The sequence below is a fragment of the Dasypus novemcinctus genome, chromosome 2, assembly GCF_030445035.2.
Source record: "Dasypus novemcinctus isolate mDasNov1 chromosome 2, mDasNov1.1.hap2, whole genome shotgun sequence".
Classification (NCBI taxonomy): domain Eukaryota; kingdom Metazoa; phylum Chordata; class Mammalia; order Cingulata; family Dasypodidae; genus Dasypus; species Dasypus novemcinctus.
Genome location: NC_080674.1, coordinates 156,097,170 through 156,118,566, shown reverse-complemented (window position 1 = coordinate 156,118,566; position 21,397 = coordinate 156,097,170). Strand labels below are relative to the sequence as shown.

Sequence of the window (21,397 nt, the reverse complement as noted above, 5' to 3'; positions counted from 1 at the left end):
TGTAAATGTTCCTAAATTAAACTTTCAACCAGTAAAATATGAATGTCAATTACTAACGCTTTCCAGTCGATTTTTGTGTTGTCATATGTGAATGTGGTCCAGTGTTGCCTGGTTTCCTACTTTTTTAAAAAAAGAGATGCTAGAAATCTATCATTTCTTGTTAAAAAAAAAAAAAAACCTCTTGATTTTCACTGATAATCCCATTGCGCCAAAGAAAACATTTCTGTGGGCTAGAACATTTTAGATGGTACTTTGGAACTGTTTTATAAGGTAACTAAAGTAGATATTTTAAAAAAATGTTGCTCAAGTGCTCAATAAATGAAAGTTTAAATAAATTTTAAGTGTCAGTTATGAAGATATCCAGCTTTTTTCCTCCCATGCCATCTTTTTTACTACTTTGAATCACAATAAGGACAGAAAGTTACATGGAAAAATTTACCTCCAGCTGTGAGTGCCTGGTTCCCTGAAGTGGGCTGGGAAATTTTAGTAGGAGGCAAAAGCGTTTTTATTTCTGGGAGGAAAATCCTCTTCTAAAGTTTAATTTAGGGAAAAGGAAATTAAACCATAACAAAATTGTGGATTTGTAACAGTTTTCACAGATGTCCACTAGAGGGAAGCCTCTACTGATGTTAATTTCTCTTTTGGCAAAGGCATCCCGAAGGCTAGGGTTTTATCCTTGTGTCCGAGCTATTTTAAAGCCAAAGGTTATACCATATTCAAACTTTTGTCCACAGGATCTAGGACCTAGTAGATTCTCAGTACATGTTTTCTGAATGAACATTTCCATATTAGATAACCAGTCACAGGGCAGTTTATATGGACGTGTGCATTTATCAAATGGCCCATTCCAGACACTTAATGAATGACTGTTGATTGATGAGCTACAATGAAGGAAACAGAGCAGTTTAAGTTTTGTGCAGTTGTAAATCAGTATTAAGAGGTAATAAAAAGTAATTACGTGTTTAGGCTCTGAAGGCAAAAGGACTTAAATGGTAAACTCAGCTGTTCAATTTCTGAGTTTCAGTTACTTCATCTGTAAATGAACTACCTCAGAAGACTCCTGGGAAAATTAAATGACACGGTACATGGAGAGGTCTCAGTAGAGTGGCAAATACATATCAGACACAATAAAAGTCAGCCCTACCTTACTGTTATTGACTCAAGAGTAGAGAAGGGGGTGGGGTATGAAGGTGAATGTGAATGAGATGGAGTCCTTAGGAAAGGGGAAGTGAAGAAAGGCTTCGCTCTACACGAGTTAGGTCAGCCTCCGTTACGTAGCGGACTATGCAGCGCCAGAAACTGACTCCTGGAAAGGAGACTAGGCCACACTTTTTTTAAACAAAGTAAGGTCTAAAGCCACCTGCCACATTTTCTCTTTCCTCAAGATTGATAAAGGGCCATAGCTAAGTTACTTGTCTCAGTAATGATGTAGTGGAAATAGCCTCTGTATGGGAATATCAGACAAGGAATGCTAGGTGCCTAATGACTGTTAGCGCTGCTTCCTGACTGTCAGTGGCTGAAGGACACTGTGGGTCACTCCATATGATTCATCCATGTTTAAAGAAGAGTTGGGCAGGCCTAACAAACTCAAGCTTCCAGGGTTATTTATCTATGTACATGTTTTGGTTGTTGCTTTTTTCCTTCAATTTTCTTCCTTCCTTTAGTGCATTGCTGCTTCTAAACCCAGTGCTTTGTCCATCTAGAAACACAAAATGGTTTGATAAACGTAAATGAATTGATGACTGCCACAAGCAGTCATCAATTAACTAGTTAAAAATAGTCAATTAATTAAAAATAGTCAAACTGCCTTTTGTGTTATACAATAACTTATTTTTCTAGTTGGAAATTTAAAAATTTATGTTAATTGCTCAATTACCAGAATTGTATATTTACTCATTTATCAAATATTTATTGAATGCCTAGTACCTTCTGGCATATCTGCAGGGCATTGGAGACACAATGAAGAAAGACCTGATTTCTATATTGGTAGAGTCTATAGTCTATTTAAGGAAACACATTAAGTTATACAGACCACATACACATACCCTAACACCCTCCCACACACATCTAAATGAATGATACATGCTATAAAAAATACTTACTGTATACCAAGTACAATGACAAGATATAATGAATAATTCTAAGGCAGCATATAAATTACGGTGAGAATATAAAAATGAACAAGTTGGAAAAAGTAAAATGTTAGATGGGAACAAATGTATTGTGATTACTGACATATTTCAGAAGTACAGAAACAAAAAGTTGCAGCTAAGGATATGTCGTAAGTGTAAAACCATTTATCATACTAAATACTTTTGGACAATACAAAACAGTGGTTAACAGTTAAGGAATCCATTTTTCAAAATCACGACCAAGCTGAGAAACCAAGGGAGAGGTTTTCAAGCACATTTCTTTTTTGAAGCATGTATTTTTCATAAATAACAATTTGTAATTATAGAAGAAATTATTGTTTAGCAGGTATCCTCTATAATTTAGTTGTGGTGATACTTGGAATTAAATGTTGATATTTCCTTTTCATCAGATTAGCTATATTTTGAACCTTAATTGGACACAGCCTCACTGGTGACTTTTTTTTCCCTAAAATGTGTCAAAATTGAATTGTAGTGACTTATTCTGCCATTCAGTCAATACTAATTTATGTACCCATTAAACATCAAATACCATGGATAATACAAAATTTAGGACATGGACTTTGCCTTTAATGACTTAATCTAATAATATAGAAAAGATAGAAATGTATTTACATACCTGGGAAAATTTGTAAGGTACATTTATGAAATGGATCTAATATGTAAAAAGAAAATAGACTTAGGTGTTCTTGTCTAGAAAGTTACACATTTTATCTTATTAAGTAAAAATAAATAAGTCTTAAAAGAAAGGTAGAGTATAATTCTGTTTTTGCTAAAACAACAATAATGTGGCTAGATATCTATAAATACATAGGTATATGTGAAGATACATTACCCTTATAAAAACAGGAAAGATTTAGAAGTAAATGCAGCAAATTGTTCATTCTGTAGAGTAGGATTAGAAGATCAAAGTGGGGGATTTTTTCTTAATTGGGGATTTTCTTTATCCTAGGGACTATGGGTGATTTTACTTCCATTTTTGTGCTTTTCTATATTTTCCAATAATTTTAAATTCAGAAGAGCCATAAGAGAGGTAAAGTACACAATGTTTGGGAGAGATGCAGGTCACTTTACCTAGTGAGAAAAGGAATGAGGAGTGTGCCCTGCAAGGAGAGCTACCCTGCATGAAGAAAGTACAGCCTGCCCAGGAGTGGTGCCACACACACGGATGACCTTTGGTGATTTGGGTTAAACAGGCTCCTAAAGTCGGGATGTCAGCAGTCTTAGAGGCATCACTGCTTGTATCTGGCAAGATGACGCAGCAAGATGATGCAACAAAAAAGAGACGCAGTTTCCTAGTGCTGCTGGATAATGCAAGTGGACGCAGAAGAACACACAGCGAATGGACACAGAGAGCAGACAACGAAAGGGGGTGGGATGGGCAGTGAAAGGAATAACTAAAAATAAATGTTAAAAAAAAAAAAAGAATGGGTATCATTGGACTATGAAAAAACCTGGACAAAGGCCTTCTCCACCCAGTTTGGGATAGCTTGAATAGTTGAATAGCATGTCCTTTCTTAGAAATAAGCAGCATGCATTGGATATAAAGATTCTGAAAGCCCTGCAGTGAAGACACATCCTTAAATTTATTCAAACTCATTTTAGCAATTCCCAAACTTATTGGCAGAGTGACTTTTTAAGAAGACCAGGAGTTACCTTGGTTACTATCAAAGGAACAAGAGGCAAATAAAGCACAAAGGAAACTTTGGGAAGAGGAGGCCAAAGTGAGTTCATGAATGGATACAGTTAAAGCAAAAAATCTGAAAGATAAGTAACTTGGTTCTAGTGAAGAATACCATGCTAAGGAGTCTGTGGGTTGTTTGAAAGTTGGTATGTGTTTGTGTGTGTGTGGAGTAAGGGGGGAGAGGCTAAGGCATGTGAGGAGTTTATGTATATCCGCATGTGCGTGTACGTGCTTGTGTGTATGTATGCACATATATGAAGCACTGGCAAAGATTTGAGCAGGAAAGGTCAGATCTGTGCTATAGAGAATCAATCTGATAAAGGTGGTGCACATTATCACAAGAAACAACCACAGAAAATAATATGGGAGGGAGAAAAACTATGCTCTTGCAAAGTTCCTTCCAGAGAGGTAAGACAACTTTTAGGTGGTGAAACTTAAATACAATCCTGGGTGGGGGGAAGGCATGTTTGAGGAATAATAGGCAGTTGTTTAGTTTTTTTATTAACAACTCAGCTTTTTGCTTTGCTTAGTGTATTATAAAAGATGAAGATGAACACAATTTCTCTGAACCATAGAATAGTGCTAAAATGAGCTGACTGGGGAAAATGTGGCTGTGAGGTGGGACAGAACAGAGATGTTTTTGTTGTTAGGCAGATGATGTGAATTTTCTCCCCATTTTTCTATATAATCATCAGTTTCACAACCATTTTTTATTCATTAGATTTCTTTAGAAAATGAGACAAAGTCCACCAAAGGTAGAAACAGGAAAGAGCTGGAGCCACCCATGGAGGAACTGTACATCTAGATTAAAAAGATAGTTCTCTTTTCATTAATTTGAAAATTCATAAAAATTTAAATAGGCTTAAAGGAGGAAGTAAAAACCAGGAACAAATAAATGTTTAGGTGTGAAATACACTCTCTGGAGTGAAAGAAACAGATAAAATGTGAGAACCTCCTTGGATCACTTGACTCACTTTTGCTTTCCTGAGCAACATAAAGTCATTGGACCACCAAGAAATAGCCCCAACTTCCAATAGTTGTTCTGGCAAGTGAATAAACCATTAAGTTATGAGGTGACACTTTACTGTAGAAAATCACAATATAGCAATATTGGTCCCATGAAGTAGACTATTGGCAGCAGTAGAAAATTTGACTCCAAAAAGTTGGAATGGCTGCAGTATCTAGATGATGACCCTTAGCGCTCTGGGTTAAACAGGCTCCTAATGTCAGGATGTCAGCAGTCTTAGAGGAATCACTGCTTGTATCCATCATCAGCACCCTGAGTATACAACCTTAGGGGATACTTAACCTATGCAATAGTTTGCAAACATTGTATAAAATATGTCCTATCATACTTGTTTTATTTTTGTCCTTTTTTCTAAAAAAAATATAAAATCTTTCTTTAGTTCAGAAAATGTTTTCTTTAAAGGAGTCTACTTTAACTTGTCACTGAATCCAGAACCCAGGAGCCAAATGACAGACAGGAATCCAATAAGACAGTGTATAATTGTGTTGCATTAATAATTCACACCCGCCTTGGTGAGGTGAATCGGAATTGGATTCCTGTAATGTGACAGCAAAATGTCTTTCTTTAAACAGACAAACATACTTATAGAATATATTTAGAGAGGTGTATTGATTTCCCTACTTTGGGAGTTATAATATCCACATTATTCATTTAATTTTCTTGATCTACATAAGATAATGTTAGCTCATCTGCCTGGTGCCGTATGTAGTAACTGAATTCATCTGTGCAGAAATCACAAGAGGTTTTAGCACTCAAACAGACTGCTTGGTTCTTGGCAAACAATCCATTCTTTTATTCTAAAATGGAACGTGATGGAACAGTAACCAAAGAAATATCAAAATCTACTGTACCCTGCCTCTCAATAGCTCATAAGCCGTCACTCCCAGGGACCACCAGTCAACAGCGAAGGAATAGCCAGCTTCTCTTCGGGAACTGAACATCTCAGGTGCTAAAAAAAAAAACCCAACAGAATAGTTAACTCTACTACCTGAGACATTAACCAATCTATTTTCCCACTATGTGCCCTCAAAGGCAATTGCCAGCATAAAAGGTGTAACCGCAATTTATGGCAGTTTATCATCCATCGCTAGGTTGCTCAGAGAAGGCAAAAATTTCTCATTTTCTAACCTCTCTCAATAGCCTAATTTATCACTAATACACACATATATGCACAGGCCTTAATGGGCAAATTCTTCTCTTATTCAGATCATGCATAAATCAGGCCCCAAGAGCACTGCTGACCCTGAAATATAGAAGGCTGGGATGATGTTATTCATTGCCTTGATTTGGAAGGTTTGTACAAAAGGATCTAAATTTGTATTATGGCTGAAAACTATGCTCCAGCTTGTAGTATATATTGGATTGGTCCTTCATCTCAGAGTCACCTAGAAAACCAAGGATAGCACTTGCCATCTCTTACTCCAGTGAAGGGAATGAGACAGAGAAGTGGGTGTGGGAACTTGGGGAAATATGAGGCTTTAAGACAGGTGTGGGGCATTTACACTCTGTAACTATAGTTCCTTGAATTGTCTGCAGCAGAAGGCAGAGATTTGGCCAATTTTACCTCCAGAAATGACCCCCTATTTATGCCATCTCTAAACATTTTGATACCATGTCTTCTGTAGAAACTTTTACATACCTTCCAAAGGCACCCCAACTCCCAAAGGATGGAGTAAGGGAAAATGAAGTACAAAGTAAGGGTAGGTATGTTCTCTGCTTATTCCCTACAACATTCCTAGTGTCTAGTATAGAATCTGGCATTTGGAGTCAATCGATAGAAACCTGTTGAATGAATGAATGGATCAGTTAAGTAATGGTTGTGATATGCATAACTTTGCAAAAGTCAGTTGTCTAAGCCTGAGAACTTCATGTACAAAATCAGAGTAGTAAGAAGGCCATCTTTGTAGAGTTGAGAAATTGAATGAAATAATGCAGGTCAAAACCACAGCACAGAGCCTGGAACTTAGAAAGTACTCAACAATGTTAGGCAAGTAGCCATAATAAACGGGGAATTTACCTAGTCAAAACTCTATACACGGCTAGGGAAGTGGACTTGGCCCAGTGGATAGGGTGTCCATCTACCACATGGGAGGTTCACGGTTCAAACCCCAGGCCTCCTTGACCCGTGTGGAGCTGGCCCAGGCACAGTGCTGATGCGTGTAAGGAGTGCCCTGCCACGCAGGGGTGTCCCCCGTGTAGGGGAGCCCCATGCACAAGGAGTGTGCCCCGTAAGGAGAGCCACCCAGCGTGAAAGTTCAACCTGCCCAAGAATGGCACTGCACACATGGAGAGCTGATGCAGCAAGATGATGCAACAAAAAGAAACACAGATTCCCATGCCGCTGACAATAACAGAAGTGGACAAAAAGAGGAACACGCAGCAAATGGACACAGAGAACAGACAACTGGGGCAGGGGGGGAAGGGGAGAGAAATAAAAAATCTATACATGGTTGATTCTCTGCCTACTGTACTAAGTTCTGGCTCTGGGCAAGGGATACTGTTGTGACAATGGCCATAAACCCACAGGCTTAGATACTAATTGCATACCTGTGCCATGTCCAGTGCACTAAAGTCCTTTCTGAGTATTACCCTGTAGATATCATCGAATTACACAGGTAGAAAGTTGACCTCCTAATGGCCAGTACTAACCCTCAGCATAAAAGCCTGCTGCAGCAGGACTAAGTATGCCTCCTTCCCTAGTGAATTCACCTTTCATGCATCATTGCACCCTTCCTGCAAGTCACAGCTCCCAGTGTAATTTGGGGCAATATTTCTGCTTTGCTCATTGATACCTCACAGCAAGTTATCACAGATGGCTCCCCAGGAGCAGACATCTCATTGAGAGAAGATGCAGAGAAATCTGAGGGATAAAAAGACCCACTGCAAGAAGAAAATACCTAACAGAATTAACATTGCTCTATAAAAGCTGTGTGTTTCATCATCTTGGGTCACCCTTGGAGTTGGTGTATTCTTTTTCTCCTCTTCTACCTGCTCTATTTTCAGGCATGAAGACATTTTGGATATGCATTCATTCACTCAACATTCCTGTTGTGCTAGGCATTGAGGAAATTTGTTAGAACTTTAAGAAAAAACATCATGACAACATACAAAAGCATAACATACAGGCAATTCTTTGAATCCACAAATAGCGAAAAAACCTGAACTGGAACATACTGAGAGTTTTCATCAACTCTTCAAGAAGATCCCCTGCTCTTGGAAAATTACAAGTAGAGTTGGAGGCCAAGTTTCCTTCAAAAGAATCACTGAGTATTTTGTTTAGTTTTTAAGCATTTTTTATACATACCTTCAATAAAGCAAATAAAGCAGGGGAGAATAATTTAACAAGTATGGGTAAATGCCCATGTAACCACCACTGTGTCCTATTCTGATAACACCCCTCCTCTCCACCTAGAAGAAAACACTATTTTGAATTTTAGGTTAATATGTATCTTGTTTTCCTAGATAGATTTGCTATCTATGTATGCATTTCTAAATGATACTTAGTTTTGCTTATTTTAGTTTATTTAGTATGTGTATTGAATCCTACTCCTTGTATTTTTTGGTATCTTGCTTTTCTTTTCAAAGTTATGTTGATTTATTCAAGTCATTACGTGTAGTTCTGCTTTGTTCACATTCAAAGCTGTATGAATATACTGTCATTTACTTACCTGTCCTATGCTTGACAGCCATTTGTGTTGTTTTCAATTTGGAGCTACTGTAAGCACTGCTCCCATGAACATTCCTATACACATGAGACTCCCATAAGTATACATACCTTTAGGTATATTTCTGGGAGTGGAACTGTTGTTGATGGACATGGGCATCTTTATGTACACTAGATAATTCCAAATTATTATCAGAGTAATTGTACCAATTTATTCAATGACCAGCAGTGTTCAACATTCTTATCTGTACTTGGTATTAACTAACCTTTTGATTTTTGCCAGCCTGGTTAGTATGTAATAGCATTTCATTTGGTTTTAATTGAAATTCCCTTGATTACTAGTGAGCTTGACTCATTTATTGACTCTTTGGAGTTCTATCATTTGGTTTTGAGGTTTTTAAAATTCTTCATAGAAGACTTTATAAAGAAAGGGTCCCAAAACTAGTCTATAAACTTAATGCAGTCAAAATAAGTCATAGAACTTTACAAAAATTATGCTAAAATTCATCTACAAGAAAAATGTGTGAATAATGAAGGCATTTTTTTGGAAAAAAGAACAGACACTTGCATACCCATGTGTTAAACTATATAATAAATCTATAGTAATTGAGTTGAAAATACCAGAGTATAGATGCTAATACAGAGACATTTAGTTTACAATGGATACATTTCAAATCAGAATGGAAAGTGTCTTATTCAATATATGGTATCAGAACAATTATTTAATAATCTAACAAAAATAAAGTCAGATCCTTACCCCACAATTTCAGTCAAAATAAATTACTGCTAGATTAAGTTAAAAATGAAACCATACCAATAATAAAAGTATTAGGTAAAAATGCAAAATTCGGAGGTAAGACGGTCTTGCTAAGCATGGCACTGAGGTACAACCATAAGTTATAAAGGCTAATGGTTCTTTATGCCATAAATGCCATTAAAATGGCGAACTAAAAACTTGAAAATCATATTTGTAACAAATGTGATACACTAGGATTTAATATTCTAAATACATAAAGGGCAAGACTTATTTATATAATCAAGAAGAAATAGCTCAATAGGGGAAAATAACACCCTTATAGAAAAATGGGTAAAAAAAATGAACAGGTAATTTACAAAAGGAAAGAATCAACAAAATGCAATTTTAATACAACAGTGCAGTATCCATTTTACTTATTTTGGGGAGAATAAAGGTGTTACTCACGCAGCACTGATGAAGATTTAGGGAAGTGAATATCTTCAGATACTTTCAGAATGAGTATATAGAAATCAATATAAAGTTTCAGGAGAGATATGCTTTAATAGATACACCCTTTGACCAGGAATTCTTTAATTAGAATTTATCACCAAAAATAATTAAGCTCAGGACCTAATTTTGCTGTGAAGGTTTTTATCACAAATTTATTTATATTGTAAAATTGGCAAGAACCTATTGTTCAAAACCAAAGAATTGGTTAAATAAGTTTTGATATAGCCCTGTAATTCTATAGAATTCTATTAAAAAATGATAGTTATATTTACTGGCATGGAAAAATAAATAGGATCTAAGGCTCTGAAGTTAGACAGAAAAGGGTTTCAGTTCTGGGAGAGGCATGTTGATTGACTTGGGGTAAAGAGACAACACCACAGAGTGTTAAAAGATAAGAGCTCTGGAAGCAGATCCCTTTTGACTGTATCCTTAGCTCTACCTTGGGCAAGGCTCTTACCCTCATCTCTAAAAGTAAGAATAAGGATAGTACCTGCCTCACAGAATTGTCTCTAAGTTTAAATGATGTAAGTAGCACACTTAGCACCTGGTCCATATGAAGAGCTCCATCGAGGTTTACTATTATACTTGATCATCATCACCTTTGTCAATGTCCCAGGAGCTAGGTGGTTCTAGATTTGGGTGTAATTTCTGCCTCTACCAGTTACATGCTATGTGATTATGATCATGTTGTTTTCTCTCTATCTGGGTGTGATTTTTCTTATCTGTGAAATCATGATACTAGTGAAACCTATTTCACACGGTTATTTTGAGAATTAAATGAAATAATAAATGTAAAAAACTTAGCAAAGTGCCTGGGACATAATAAATGCTGATTATGTGATAGTGATTATTATTGTTATTATGTTAGAAAGTGAAAATATAGGTTACCAAAATTCAGTATGATCCGACTTTAAAGAAATCTGTATATCTGTGTACATAGGAGAAAGGTCTACAAGGAAATTATACATATCTATGGGTAGAAGAATTAATATAATTTCCCTTTTGCTTACAGCATTTTATACATTTTTCTCTAGCAAACTTGTATTATACATATATATATATTTAATTTGGACAAGGAAAATAATACTTTAATTTGTTAAATTCTTAGTAATCTGCATTATATTCGTACAGACTTAGGAGGAGAAGGAAGGACTGGAGTGATCTGGAGAAAGAACTGGGGTAGAAGTTTAGGAATAAAAAATGATAAACTTCCTTGCTTAGTGGAAGCGGCAAGCGTTCATCTTCTCATTTTCAGACCTGGAACTGCGGCCTGATAAGCTCAGCCTGTCTCCTACTAGTAGGTATTCCTCTCATCTTCATTCAGTATTTTGCCCTAGTTTTCATTCTTCCTCTTTAATTTTTTTCTTTCTGGTAAGTTCTTAGAAGCACTATAAAATGAGTGCTGGTGAATATCTTAGATAAATTTTTTTCCAAATCATCAGGAACATAATTTTTTTAAGAAAGAAAGTAGACTTCCACCCACGATAACTCTTAAACTCTTATCCAAGAATCATGGCAAAGGCAACTTATGGATATAGAGACAAACCATGACTGTCAATGGTTTGGAATAAAACAAGGAACATTTCCAAGAGGTTGGCCTACTTAAATTGGTTACCATTTAAAAATCATAAATAAAAATATCTTGGTGAAAGAAAGGTTTCTATTTCAAGGAGAAGCTTGATTTCTGAGGTCAAACAGCTTGGTTGAAATCTAGGCTTTGTCAATTTTTAGCCACATGATCTTGGGCAAATTACTTAGCATTTTACAGTTCCTTACTGCAAAATGGTCACAATTATAATTTGTCCCATAGGGTTGTTGAGAAAAATAAACAAGTAAATGATGTAAAATATGTAACACATTCACAATGTGTTGAAAATTTTCAATAGAAATTAGTAACTATTAATTATAAGATTGAAGGTAAGGAGGTGCATAGAGTTTAGGTTAGATTCCAATTTCCTAATTCTATGTTGTAAAAAGGCTAGAAATGTCAAGTTTGAAAATAATTAAATTATACAGATATTTTTTAAAGTCACTGGGGAGAGAAAAGAAAGGTGGCCTTCCTTTACTCCTCTCACCATGGAAACCAGCCCTAGAAAAACCAGATGCACATTTTTTGATTTGGCTCCAAGAAAATAGCCCCTAATACAGAAACCCAGGAAACGTGGGGAATAAATTCATCAGAACAGCAGGCTTCTATTCCTTTTTATCATTTGAGTACCATGAATTTTAGGCAGAAAATAGACTGTATTATAAATGTCCATTATTTTAGATGTGACAAAAAGAGATTCATTCTCCCGACTGAAAATTGTAAGCTGTGAAATTTGCAGTTGTTCAAATATCACACAAAATAAGGCGCATTTTTCCCATAGACATTTCTTTTTCTTAGAACAGAGGTGGATCTGCACATAGGGGTTCTCTTTTCCTCGCTCTTTTTTCAGTTACATGGAAAAGAAAGAAATGTTAAAAGAAAGTGGCATCGCTCTTACCCTTGATTTCAAGTTAAAATCTTTTGCCTCTGAGTGACTCTGGTCATACCTAGCCAAAGCAAGTCATGCCACCCACGACTTAATCCCCACCAGTTTAACCAGCAATGTCACCTGCTTTAATCAGCTCAACTAATTAGGGTAGAAGCATGAATAGTTTTTATTCTTCTATCATTTGCCAGCAAGTGTGCCAGGTCTAACCACCTGCTTTTGCGGGGTAAGGGGCTCCTTTATTCAGACTGCCTAATAAATTTTAATCCTTTCGGTTTTCTAAAATATTTACTTTTGATACTTCAGTCTGTGAATTTTAAAACTAATCTCGTATCTAATTCAAAGTTCCCCCACCCACACCTCCAGGCTGGATGCAGCCACCTTGGTGTGCAGATGGTGGGCTGATCTGGCTCTCACGCACCTCCCTCTCCCTTTTTCCAGAAAGTAGCATCTAGTTTTATAGCTTGGAGAGGGAAAGCAGAGGCAGAGACATCCTAACACAAATGCTCTGCCCCTGTGCTTAGGCAAAGTTGCTGATCTGACAGTGGCTTCTAGTAGCTTATATAGCTCAGGGTCTGTAAACAGAGTGTCTCAACCCTGGCTACATGTGAGAATTACAAGATGTTTTAAACCGCGCTCTGTGGAGGCACCAGGCCCAGAGATTCTGATGTCACCGTAGGACTCTCTTGCGAATGGCTATGTCTTCCCTTAGCCTTGCTGACCAGAGCCTTCCTCCCCTCCAGGTTCTGTTCCTGGACATTGGAGGCGCCCTTGTGGAGCTGGGCCACATTCCCTGCCTGGCTTCCCTCCTCCACTGCTGCATGCTTCTGTCTCCTGCTGCTGTGGTCCCCAGCAAGACTCTCCCAAACTCATCCACCCTCCACAGCCAATGCAGGCTCTGTCAGCCCAGCGACCCATCAGGAAGTCCAGTGGCTAAACAAACATCCAGCCCAGAATGGAACACCAGGTGCTCCTTCTTGCTTTACAGATAATTCTTTTGAGACCTGACTCACTCATCTTCAGAGCAGCAGGGAGAGGAGAGGAGAATTCCCTCGTCCTGGATACCACGTGTCACCCAGAAAGGCAACTGTTCTCCCTTTCTATTCCTGGATGTGGACGGGAGTTCTGCTGGAATGGTGTCTACACAGAGCTGGCCCCAACAACTGGAATTAGCCTTTGTAGTTAATGTGTGATAAAACCACATGATTTAACTTTGAGACCTACCTGACAATTTTGGCACCTAGCCTTATCCTTTTAGCCTCCCCTTGGTAACTTTTGAATCTTTAGGCAAAACCCAGTTTTTCATCTCACTATAAGCAAGATGACAGCAATGTCATTTAACCTTTATGAGACTGAATTTCCTCATCTTTAAAAAGGAGAATTATGGGCTTTGTTGTGGCAATAAAACTAAAATCACAACTGGGAAGGCACTTTGTAAATTCTGTAGTCCTATATGTACATGCAGTGTTAATGTAAACAATGGTTATAAGAAGACTTTCCTTACTACCACCCACTTATTACTTTGTCTTACTTATTCGTTGGCTTCCATCTTCTGTCTCCTCCTACTAGACCGTACGCCCCGTGAGAGGAAGACTTGTCTGTTTGGCTGACTCCTGGGTGCCTGAAGCAGTGCCATGCACATGGAAGTCACTAGAGATCTTTGCTGAATCAATTACTGCTCATTGTTAGGAAGTGAGCAAGTTGCTGTCTTTACACGTAAAAAAGTATTTTCAAAATGCCATCTTTGGCCCTCCTGAATCAAGATCATCTTGGGTGCTTTTGAAAATGGAGAATCCTGTGGCTCACCTCAGACCCATGAAGTCAGACACTCCCCAGGTAAAATCTGTGAAGGACTTGTTATTTCCAGCTACAAATCCCTACAGATGATTTGACCTGTGATAAGTGGGGACTACAGAAGAGGAAAATAAGAGCCTTGCTCTTCGTAACTATGGAGGCTCAGGAAGCACGTACCCATGTAAGGCTTGGTGCCAGCCATGGTGGTGATGTGCATCTCCCTGGGCAGTGTGGCAGCGATGTTGAAGTCGGTGATGTGCACATGCCCTGGTGAGAGAGAAGGACACAGAGCGTTAAGTCCCATTCAACCCAGTAAGTAGCATGACCATGCTTCTAATGGAGAGCAACTGGAAGCTTTCTTCAGTAATTCTTACATGCCACTTGTAACTAGGTACAGATGGTGAATCATTCTGTCCTCAAGGCCACTTGCAAAGGTTAGTATTTGACTGTAAATTTGTGTTAATCTTAGTGTTTAAGGGCTTATGCTCTGGTAATTCTAAGTAGGCAGTTTTTGTCTGTCAGCAACATTATAGGTTAGTTTATCCTGCCTGTGTCAGCAGGGAGGCAGCCAGGAGCTATTTCAAGCATCTCTTATGGGATATTTTTAAAAATTTGTTTTCAGATACAAATGTTGTTACTACAAAGTTGACACTGGTGTAGATGCAGATACTTAATTCATTGCCAAGAAAGAGATCTTTTATGCTCCTTGATTTACTGAAATATAATTCATACTTTTTATAAATCAATATAAAAATTCACACAATATAAAATTAACCCTTCACTATTTAAAATGAACAATGCAGTGGCATTTAGTACATCCACAATGATATGAAACCATCACCTCTCAGGAGTAAATTTTTATCTAATAGTTCAGGTTGTCCCCGTGGACTCCCAGCAAAATGACTTCTCAAGGGAAAGCAAGAAAAATAAAATCAGCTTTTATGTGTAAAGGGACTGTGGTGAGGGCACTAGATGGGAAACCAGAAGACCTGGGTTCTGCTCTGCACTCTGCCCCTAACACATGGAAGACTACATCCCTTTCTTGTGTCAAGCCTCAGTTTCCCCTTATAAAAAGGAAGGGGTCTGTCTTGGCTCTAACACTTAATGTGGGTCTCACACGTAACCTGGACAGGGAGCACGCCCTGGAAAGTGCTTTAGAGTCCTTGCCTTTCAGCTAGAAAGCAGAAAGGGGCAGTTCCAGGAGCTCAGGCAGACCAACTCACTTTGTTAACCGTTGGCATGAAAGAAAGACACCTGCTTCCAAAGGATCTGGATGTGCTGGCATTTCCATTTACAGGCTTCTGTGGCTTTGGTGCATAGTGGCTGTGACTGGAGGTGAGGTCTTCTGACTCTCCTTCCACTCTCCCACTGTCCCAGAGTACACACTCCCCCTGTAGCAGGCCTCATTGTCTATTCCCTGATAGCATGCAGCCTGCTGCTAAAGATAAATCTTACCACCTTCCTCACCAGGGTATTATTTTGTGCAGAAAGTGTTTTGTTTTTGTTTAGGTGATGACATTTTAATAAAGTAAAACTAGAAATATCTAGATAAAAATGAAGGTATCCTTAGGGCCTGAATGGCTCCAACAGATGATTTCAATGACACTCACTCTCCTAGTGGGTGTTGTCTTGCTTTTTTTTCTTTTTTCTTTCTTCCTGTGGCTCTCATGCCCAAAGCACTGGACTGCTGTTCATGAGGTTTGATACAAATTCTGTGAGCCTGGAGACTCTGTGGTTAAAAGCCAATACTCCAGCGTCAGATGGCTGGGCTTCAAGTCCAGGTTCTACCACAGTTATCGTGGCAAAGTTACTTATTCTCTCTGTAAAGCTTGGATAATAGTAGTCTTATCATGAGTTTGTTGGGAAGATTCAATAAAATAACTGTGGAAGGCTTAGCATAGCATTTGGCAGGAAGTACACGTTCAGTTGCTGATATCATCAAAAACTCTGGTATAGTTTTGCAAAATACACTTGCTTGGACTTCACTCCCCTGAGACTCCAATCCAGTAGAACAGGATTAGGAGAGCCAGACATTTGCATTAGAAACCAAATACAGGGACAGCAAAAAACTCCACAGATGATTCAGATGAATAGCCAGGCAAGGGCCCCCCAAGGTAGCCTAAAGTTGCTTTTCTAAGCCTGCTGGGTTCTGGGATTGTCTATGCTCCTTTAGAAGGTAGAGGATATTTTAGAGCCACATGGTGTGGTCATTCAACCAGCTTGATCAGCATCCCCTGGCACTTGTTAGAAATGCAAATTTACAGCAGCCACACCTGACCTCCTCAATCAGACAGTCTTGGGGTGGGGCCCAGCAATCTGTGGTTTAACAAGCCCCCCAGGGCTTCTGATGCCCAGTAAAGTTTGCAACTATTGTTTTCAAGGAAGACCTGGCTTAGGAGGAGGTCCTAACCACAGTATTTGCTCAGGTCTGTTGAATGTAGTGAATGTTGAATTTACCTTTTAAGCATTACTTACATTTGTATGATTCAATGTAGTTTTCAAAATATTTTCACGCAGTTTCTCCTTTGAAACTTAGCGTAGCCCTGTGAGGTAGCCCCTGAATTATCTATGCTGCCACATTTTACAGATGAGAGGACTGAAGCTCGGTTGTTTGCTGAACTGAACTCGGAAGTAGAAAAACGGGTTAGGATTAAGATCTAGGATTCAGTCCTAAACATTTACCAGGACTCCTTTAGTGGGTTGTGAATCTCCCTAAGGCTTTTTGCACTATTTCCCAAGACAAACAGGAGAATAAGCTGAAACAATGTCTTCTGTCCTGCAATTTCTAGCCCTGTGTTCTCAAGCTAAACAACAAAAAGCACAACTTCCCAGAAGCTATGGGCACTGGTCTTCAGCCTCAGCTTCAGGCCCAGGATGCTGTTGCCGTACATACTTTCCTTCCCATCTGCTAGGCTCCCTTCTGTGCTGGGAAACTGAATCAGGGTGCTAGTCGCAGGGGAGGGTACAGTCTGCTGCTCAGTAAGGAACTCAGGGATGGTGTTGGGAGTAAAGGGACTTCTCTGCTTTGGCGCAGAGGGAATGTTTAGAGCAGGGTTTCTCAACATCAGCACAACTGACATCTTGGACCTGATGATTCTTAGTTGGGGGGGACCCTCCTGTGCACGGTAGGATGTGTAGCAGCAATGCTGCCCTTTACCTAACTAGTGCCAATTGCATCTCTTCCACTCCTGGTTGGAATCGTGACCATCAAAAAGTTCCCCAGACATTGGCAATGCCCCTGGTGGGGGTAAGGAGGGTGAAATCATCCCATGGTGGGAGCCACTGCCATGGTGTGGAGTAGCTCAGGTACAGGGCTCAGAACTTCCCACTTCAGCGCCCCTAGAAGAGGACTACTGCCTTTCCTTTTCACCCCTGTCCCTTGAGATGGAGAAGCACATTAAAACTCTGAATTCATATTATTGAGTCATTGAATACAGTCATGATTCTTATCATTATTTTGATTCTCACTGTGCCTATGTGCAGCCTGAGGGTCTTTCTCATGAGAGCACTCAGGACATGACAACCAATCAGATGACGCCTGCTCCTTATTTCCCAAACGTTCCCACACCTGCTTAAATGTTTAGAGCAGGGGTTCCTAACCTTCTTTGTTTCATGGACCCCTTACTAAGTCCCCACTACATTGTGTATTATTTAATAAATATATCACACCTGCACCAACACGTCCCCAGAAGAATGATGTGTTTTTTTTAAATTTCAATTCAAGCTCAAGGACCCCTTGTTAAGAACCCCTGGTTTAGAGTATGTGCCCCACAGTTTTCTGGGAGACTTGTTAGAAATGCATATTCCTAGGCACAACGTGAGACTTAATAAGCCTGATCATCTGGGGATAGGGTAGATATTCTATATTATTAAAAAAGGCACTCCCCACGTGATTTGGGGACATATTTTGGGAGGAGAGGAAAGCTGTTAAGTTAGCAGGTTCAGGTCTTCCTCACAATCCCAGGTTGAAATTGTGCCTTTCTTTGCATCCTTGTGACTAGGGATGATATTAAGAAATCTAAATTATAGATGATGTCATAATTATTATTTTCTCTATTATGCCAGGCAGATGTTATATTGGTTCTTTGAATACATTTTGTTTCCTGTGAATAATTTAAGAAAACACTAGAATTTTAGACAATAAAGCTAGATGGGATATTTAAATTGGCAGGCTATGAAACTATAAATCAGAACTGTTGATAATAGGCTTTTGTGCCATCTGAGCCTTAATGATTATCTTGGTCCCTAACCTAGTAAATGAGGCATTTGGAAAGAACAGTGACAGGTATGCTCTAACTTGAATTTCTTTCTAAAAGTAAAATTCTGATGTACAAGGAATGTTCATTCATACCATGGAAAGATTTTCCACTTTTGAAAAAGATTTACTTGCTATGAACACCAACCTTTTCTCGTGAATATGAATCAATATGAATAAAACAAAATTTCTGCCTGTAACTGCATCTCTGAAACAGCTAGACAGCCTCATCTATTTTAGAAGATGTGTAGGTAATGGTGCTGGATAAAAATGTAGGCAATGTGGTATAATACAAAGCTGACTTGGAAAGATGTGGGAGTCATGTCAAAGAGAAAGGCAATTATCCTTCACAGTTGCTGAAATCCTCATGTAAGAGGCCCATGTGATGGCCCAACAGGGGAGAAATACTATAAATGTGGATAGAGGAGAGAAATGAGGGTTTCAAATATGAGCTCCACGTGGGAAGTCACATCAGCAGACACTCCAAAAGGCAGGCATTGGTTTGTGGTTCAGCTGATTCTCACAAGAACAATCCTACACATGAGTCCCAGGGGTTGGATGGCATCAGGAGTTAATTCCCTTAAAAATGATAACGGTCCCTGAGAAATGCCTGCGAGTCCTAGGTTTGAAGAATCTGAATATGCAGAAAACAAATAACTTATTTTCTTCTCCAGAAAGGGATCTATAGGATAATGTCTAGAGAGAAGCTCTCATTTATTTTTCTTCTTTTTTTCCCTTTTCTTTCTTTTTTTTGTGTGTACCGTCATCCCATGCACATATCCCACCCTTCCCCAAACAATGTTTCTTTTATTAACTGCAGTGTTTCTCAAGGTGAGTTCAGGGTGGAAACATCATATGCAAAAGTCTCCTTTAATTCATTGTCCAAACTGAAAAACTTGAGAGTGGATGGGGGGCATTATTAAGAAGACACCAGATAGCAGGGGTAATCTGGGACTGCCCCTTAGGCACACTGGAAGGATTGCTCATGCTCCCTAAGCAACAAAGACCCAGCCTCACAAAGAATAAGTGTCCTGAAAATGGATGTAGCCTTCTGTGCACAAAAAGGAAAATCAGAATGGGCTATTGAAAATGTAGTTAACTGCGAAGTAAGGGTTAAACAAAATAGTTTAGACATCAGGTCTAACAAGTACACAGACTGAATCTTTGTTATATTCTTTCTTGAATCATATTTCTTTGGGAAAGACAGGTTATTATCCAGCTTTGACAGAAATCTACCAGAGAGAGCGTTGACACATCCCATACGCACTAGTTTGGACAAAGCCACATAATACAAGTTGTAGCAGTTTGATATGGTTATGAATTCCAAAAATAGATACTGGATTGTACTAGAAAACTGATCTGTAACTGAGCATGATTGAGTTATGATTAGGGCATTAGCAAAGAACAGAGTTGGGGGGTTTCTAATGTTGGAGTTTTGATGTTGGAGTTTGATGCTGAAAACAGAGCCGTTCACCTGATAGTCTACAGCTGACCTCGTGGAGAAAACAGAGGAGCTGAACCCAGAGAAACCCAGGAAGCCTGAACCCTCACAGATGTCGGCAGCCATCTTGCTCCCACATGTGGAAATAGATTTTGGTAAGGGAAGTACCTTATGCTTTATGGCCTGGTAACTGTAAGCTCCTACCCAAAATAAATATCCTTTATAATGCCTAGCAGATTTCTCGTATTTTGCATTGGCACCCCTTTGGCTGACTAATACACAAGTGAAGTGGTCTAAGATTCCTTCCATGAGAAAGCATCTACCTCTTCATGGAAATCATAACAACATGTAACTTTCCTTGAGTGATCTTTGTGGCAGAAACTCCATTCTCTCCAGCACTTGCAGTTTTCTCCTGGGATTCCTGACACTCCCCCACCTCCCACTGCGAGGGACAGGACGACCCCCTACCCCTTCCAACAGGTCCACCACTGATCTATTTTTCAGACAAACAGGTTCACCCCTCCTTTTGTTCAAGAAAAATGGTTCAAGATTCTTCAACCTTGGCTCTGAGAAGATTTGCCTAAAGCCTCCCAGAGAAGAACAAAGACTTTTCCAGAAGATTAAGGTCCAGGCTCAGAAGCTCCCTCTGCTCCACCCCACCCCAAGGCCATGGATTTGGAGGACCTAGGTGGAAGTGTGGGGGGGTAGTGGCCTTGTTCTAGAGAACCTCTAAAGGAGCAGAGACATCTGAATTGTTTTATTGGACCCCCTGAGGGGGCTTGTGATTGACACCCCCATTCTCCAGAGGCAGCACAGCCAGAAAGTAGGGGGGCCACCCGCCTGTGTCCCACAGCTAGGAAGAGGCACCTGGGGGCTGTGCCACCCACTCACCCTCGGCTGCCCTGAGGCCTTGCCAGCTCTGTAAATGTGGATGAGTGGGACACGAGAGGTACCCAGAGAGCTCCTAGGTCTGGGCCTGTGGGATCACTGTTGGGAAAAGTTTCCAAAGGCTGGTAAATGCTGCAGCTTGTCCTACCATCTCATATGGGAGCATGCACAGGCCACCCACAGGGAGAGGGTCGGCACACTTTTTGTAAATAAGGCCAGCTTTGGGGACATACCTCTCTGTCCAGCTCCTTAGCTCTGCCGGTGTAGGGTGAAAGTGGTTATAGACAATAAGTAAGCTATTGGGCATGCTTAGGTTCCAATAAAACTTTATTTACAAAAAATAGGTAAAATAGGGTCAGATTCAGCCTATAGGCTGTGTTTGTTGAGGACTGTATTTAGGGGTCCAGTCCTATATTTGACTTTCTATTGACTATTGATCCATAGAGGCTCCACGTTAATATTTGGAATTTTAAAAATTTTTATTGTGGCAACATACCACCTAAAATTTCTCATCTTAGCCACTTCCAATTATACAGTTCAGTGATATTAATTACATGATGTTTTCAAGGTTCATCCACATTGTCGCTTTTAACAGAACTTGGTTCCTTTTTACAGCTGAATAATATTCTGTTGTGTGTAGACCACATTTTGTTAATCCATTCATCTGCTATGGGACATTTGGGGTGCCTCCACCTTTTGGCAATTGTGAACAGTGCTGCTATGAACAGCACAGATATTACTGTAGAAATATCTGTTTGAGTCCCTGCTTTCAAT

The 21,397-nt window shown here is 39.3% G+C and overlaps 1 protein-coding gene across 6 annotated transcripts in view; it reads right to left on the bottom strand.

Moving 5' to 3' along the window:
• Positions 1-21,397, bottom strand: part of STK32A (serine/threonine kinase 32A) — a 154,304-nt gene that overhangs the window by 14,834 nt on the left and 118,073 nt on the right. For all 6 annotated transcript variants that reach the window (XR_011646843.1, XR_011646840.1, XM_058280464.2 and 3 more), the window contains exons 7-8: positions 14,217-14,306; positions 5,713-5,810 (exon numbers count right to left, since the gene is read on the bottom strand). Coding sequence is in view for 4 of the 6 variants with exons in the window: in XM_058280464.2 (XP_058136447.1) it covers positions 5,713-5,810; positions 14,217-14,306 (188 nt within the window). In the remaining 2 variants the exon portion in view is untranslated. The remainder of the gene's footprint in view (positions 1-5,712; positions 5,811-14,216; positions 14,307-21,397) is intronic.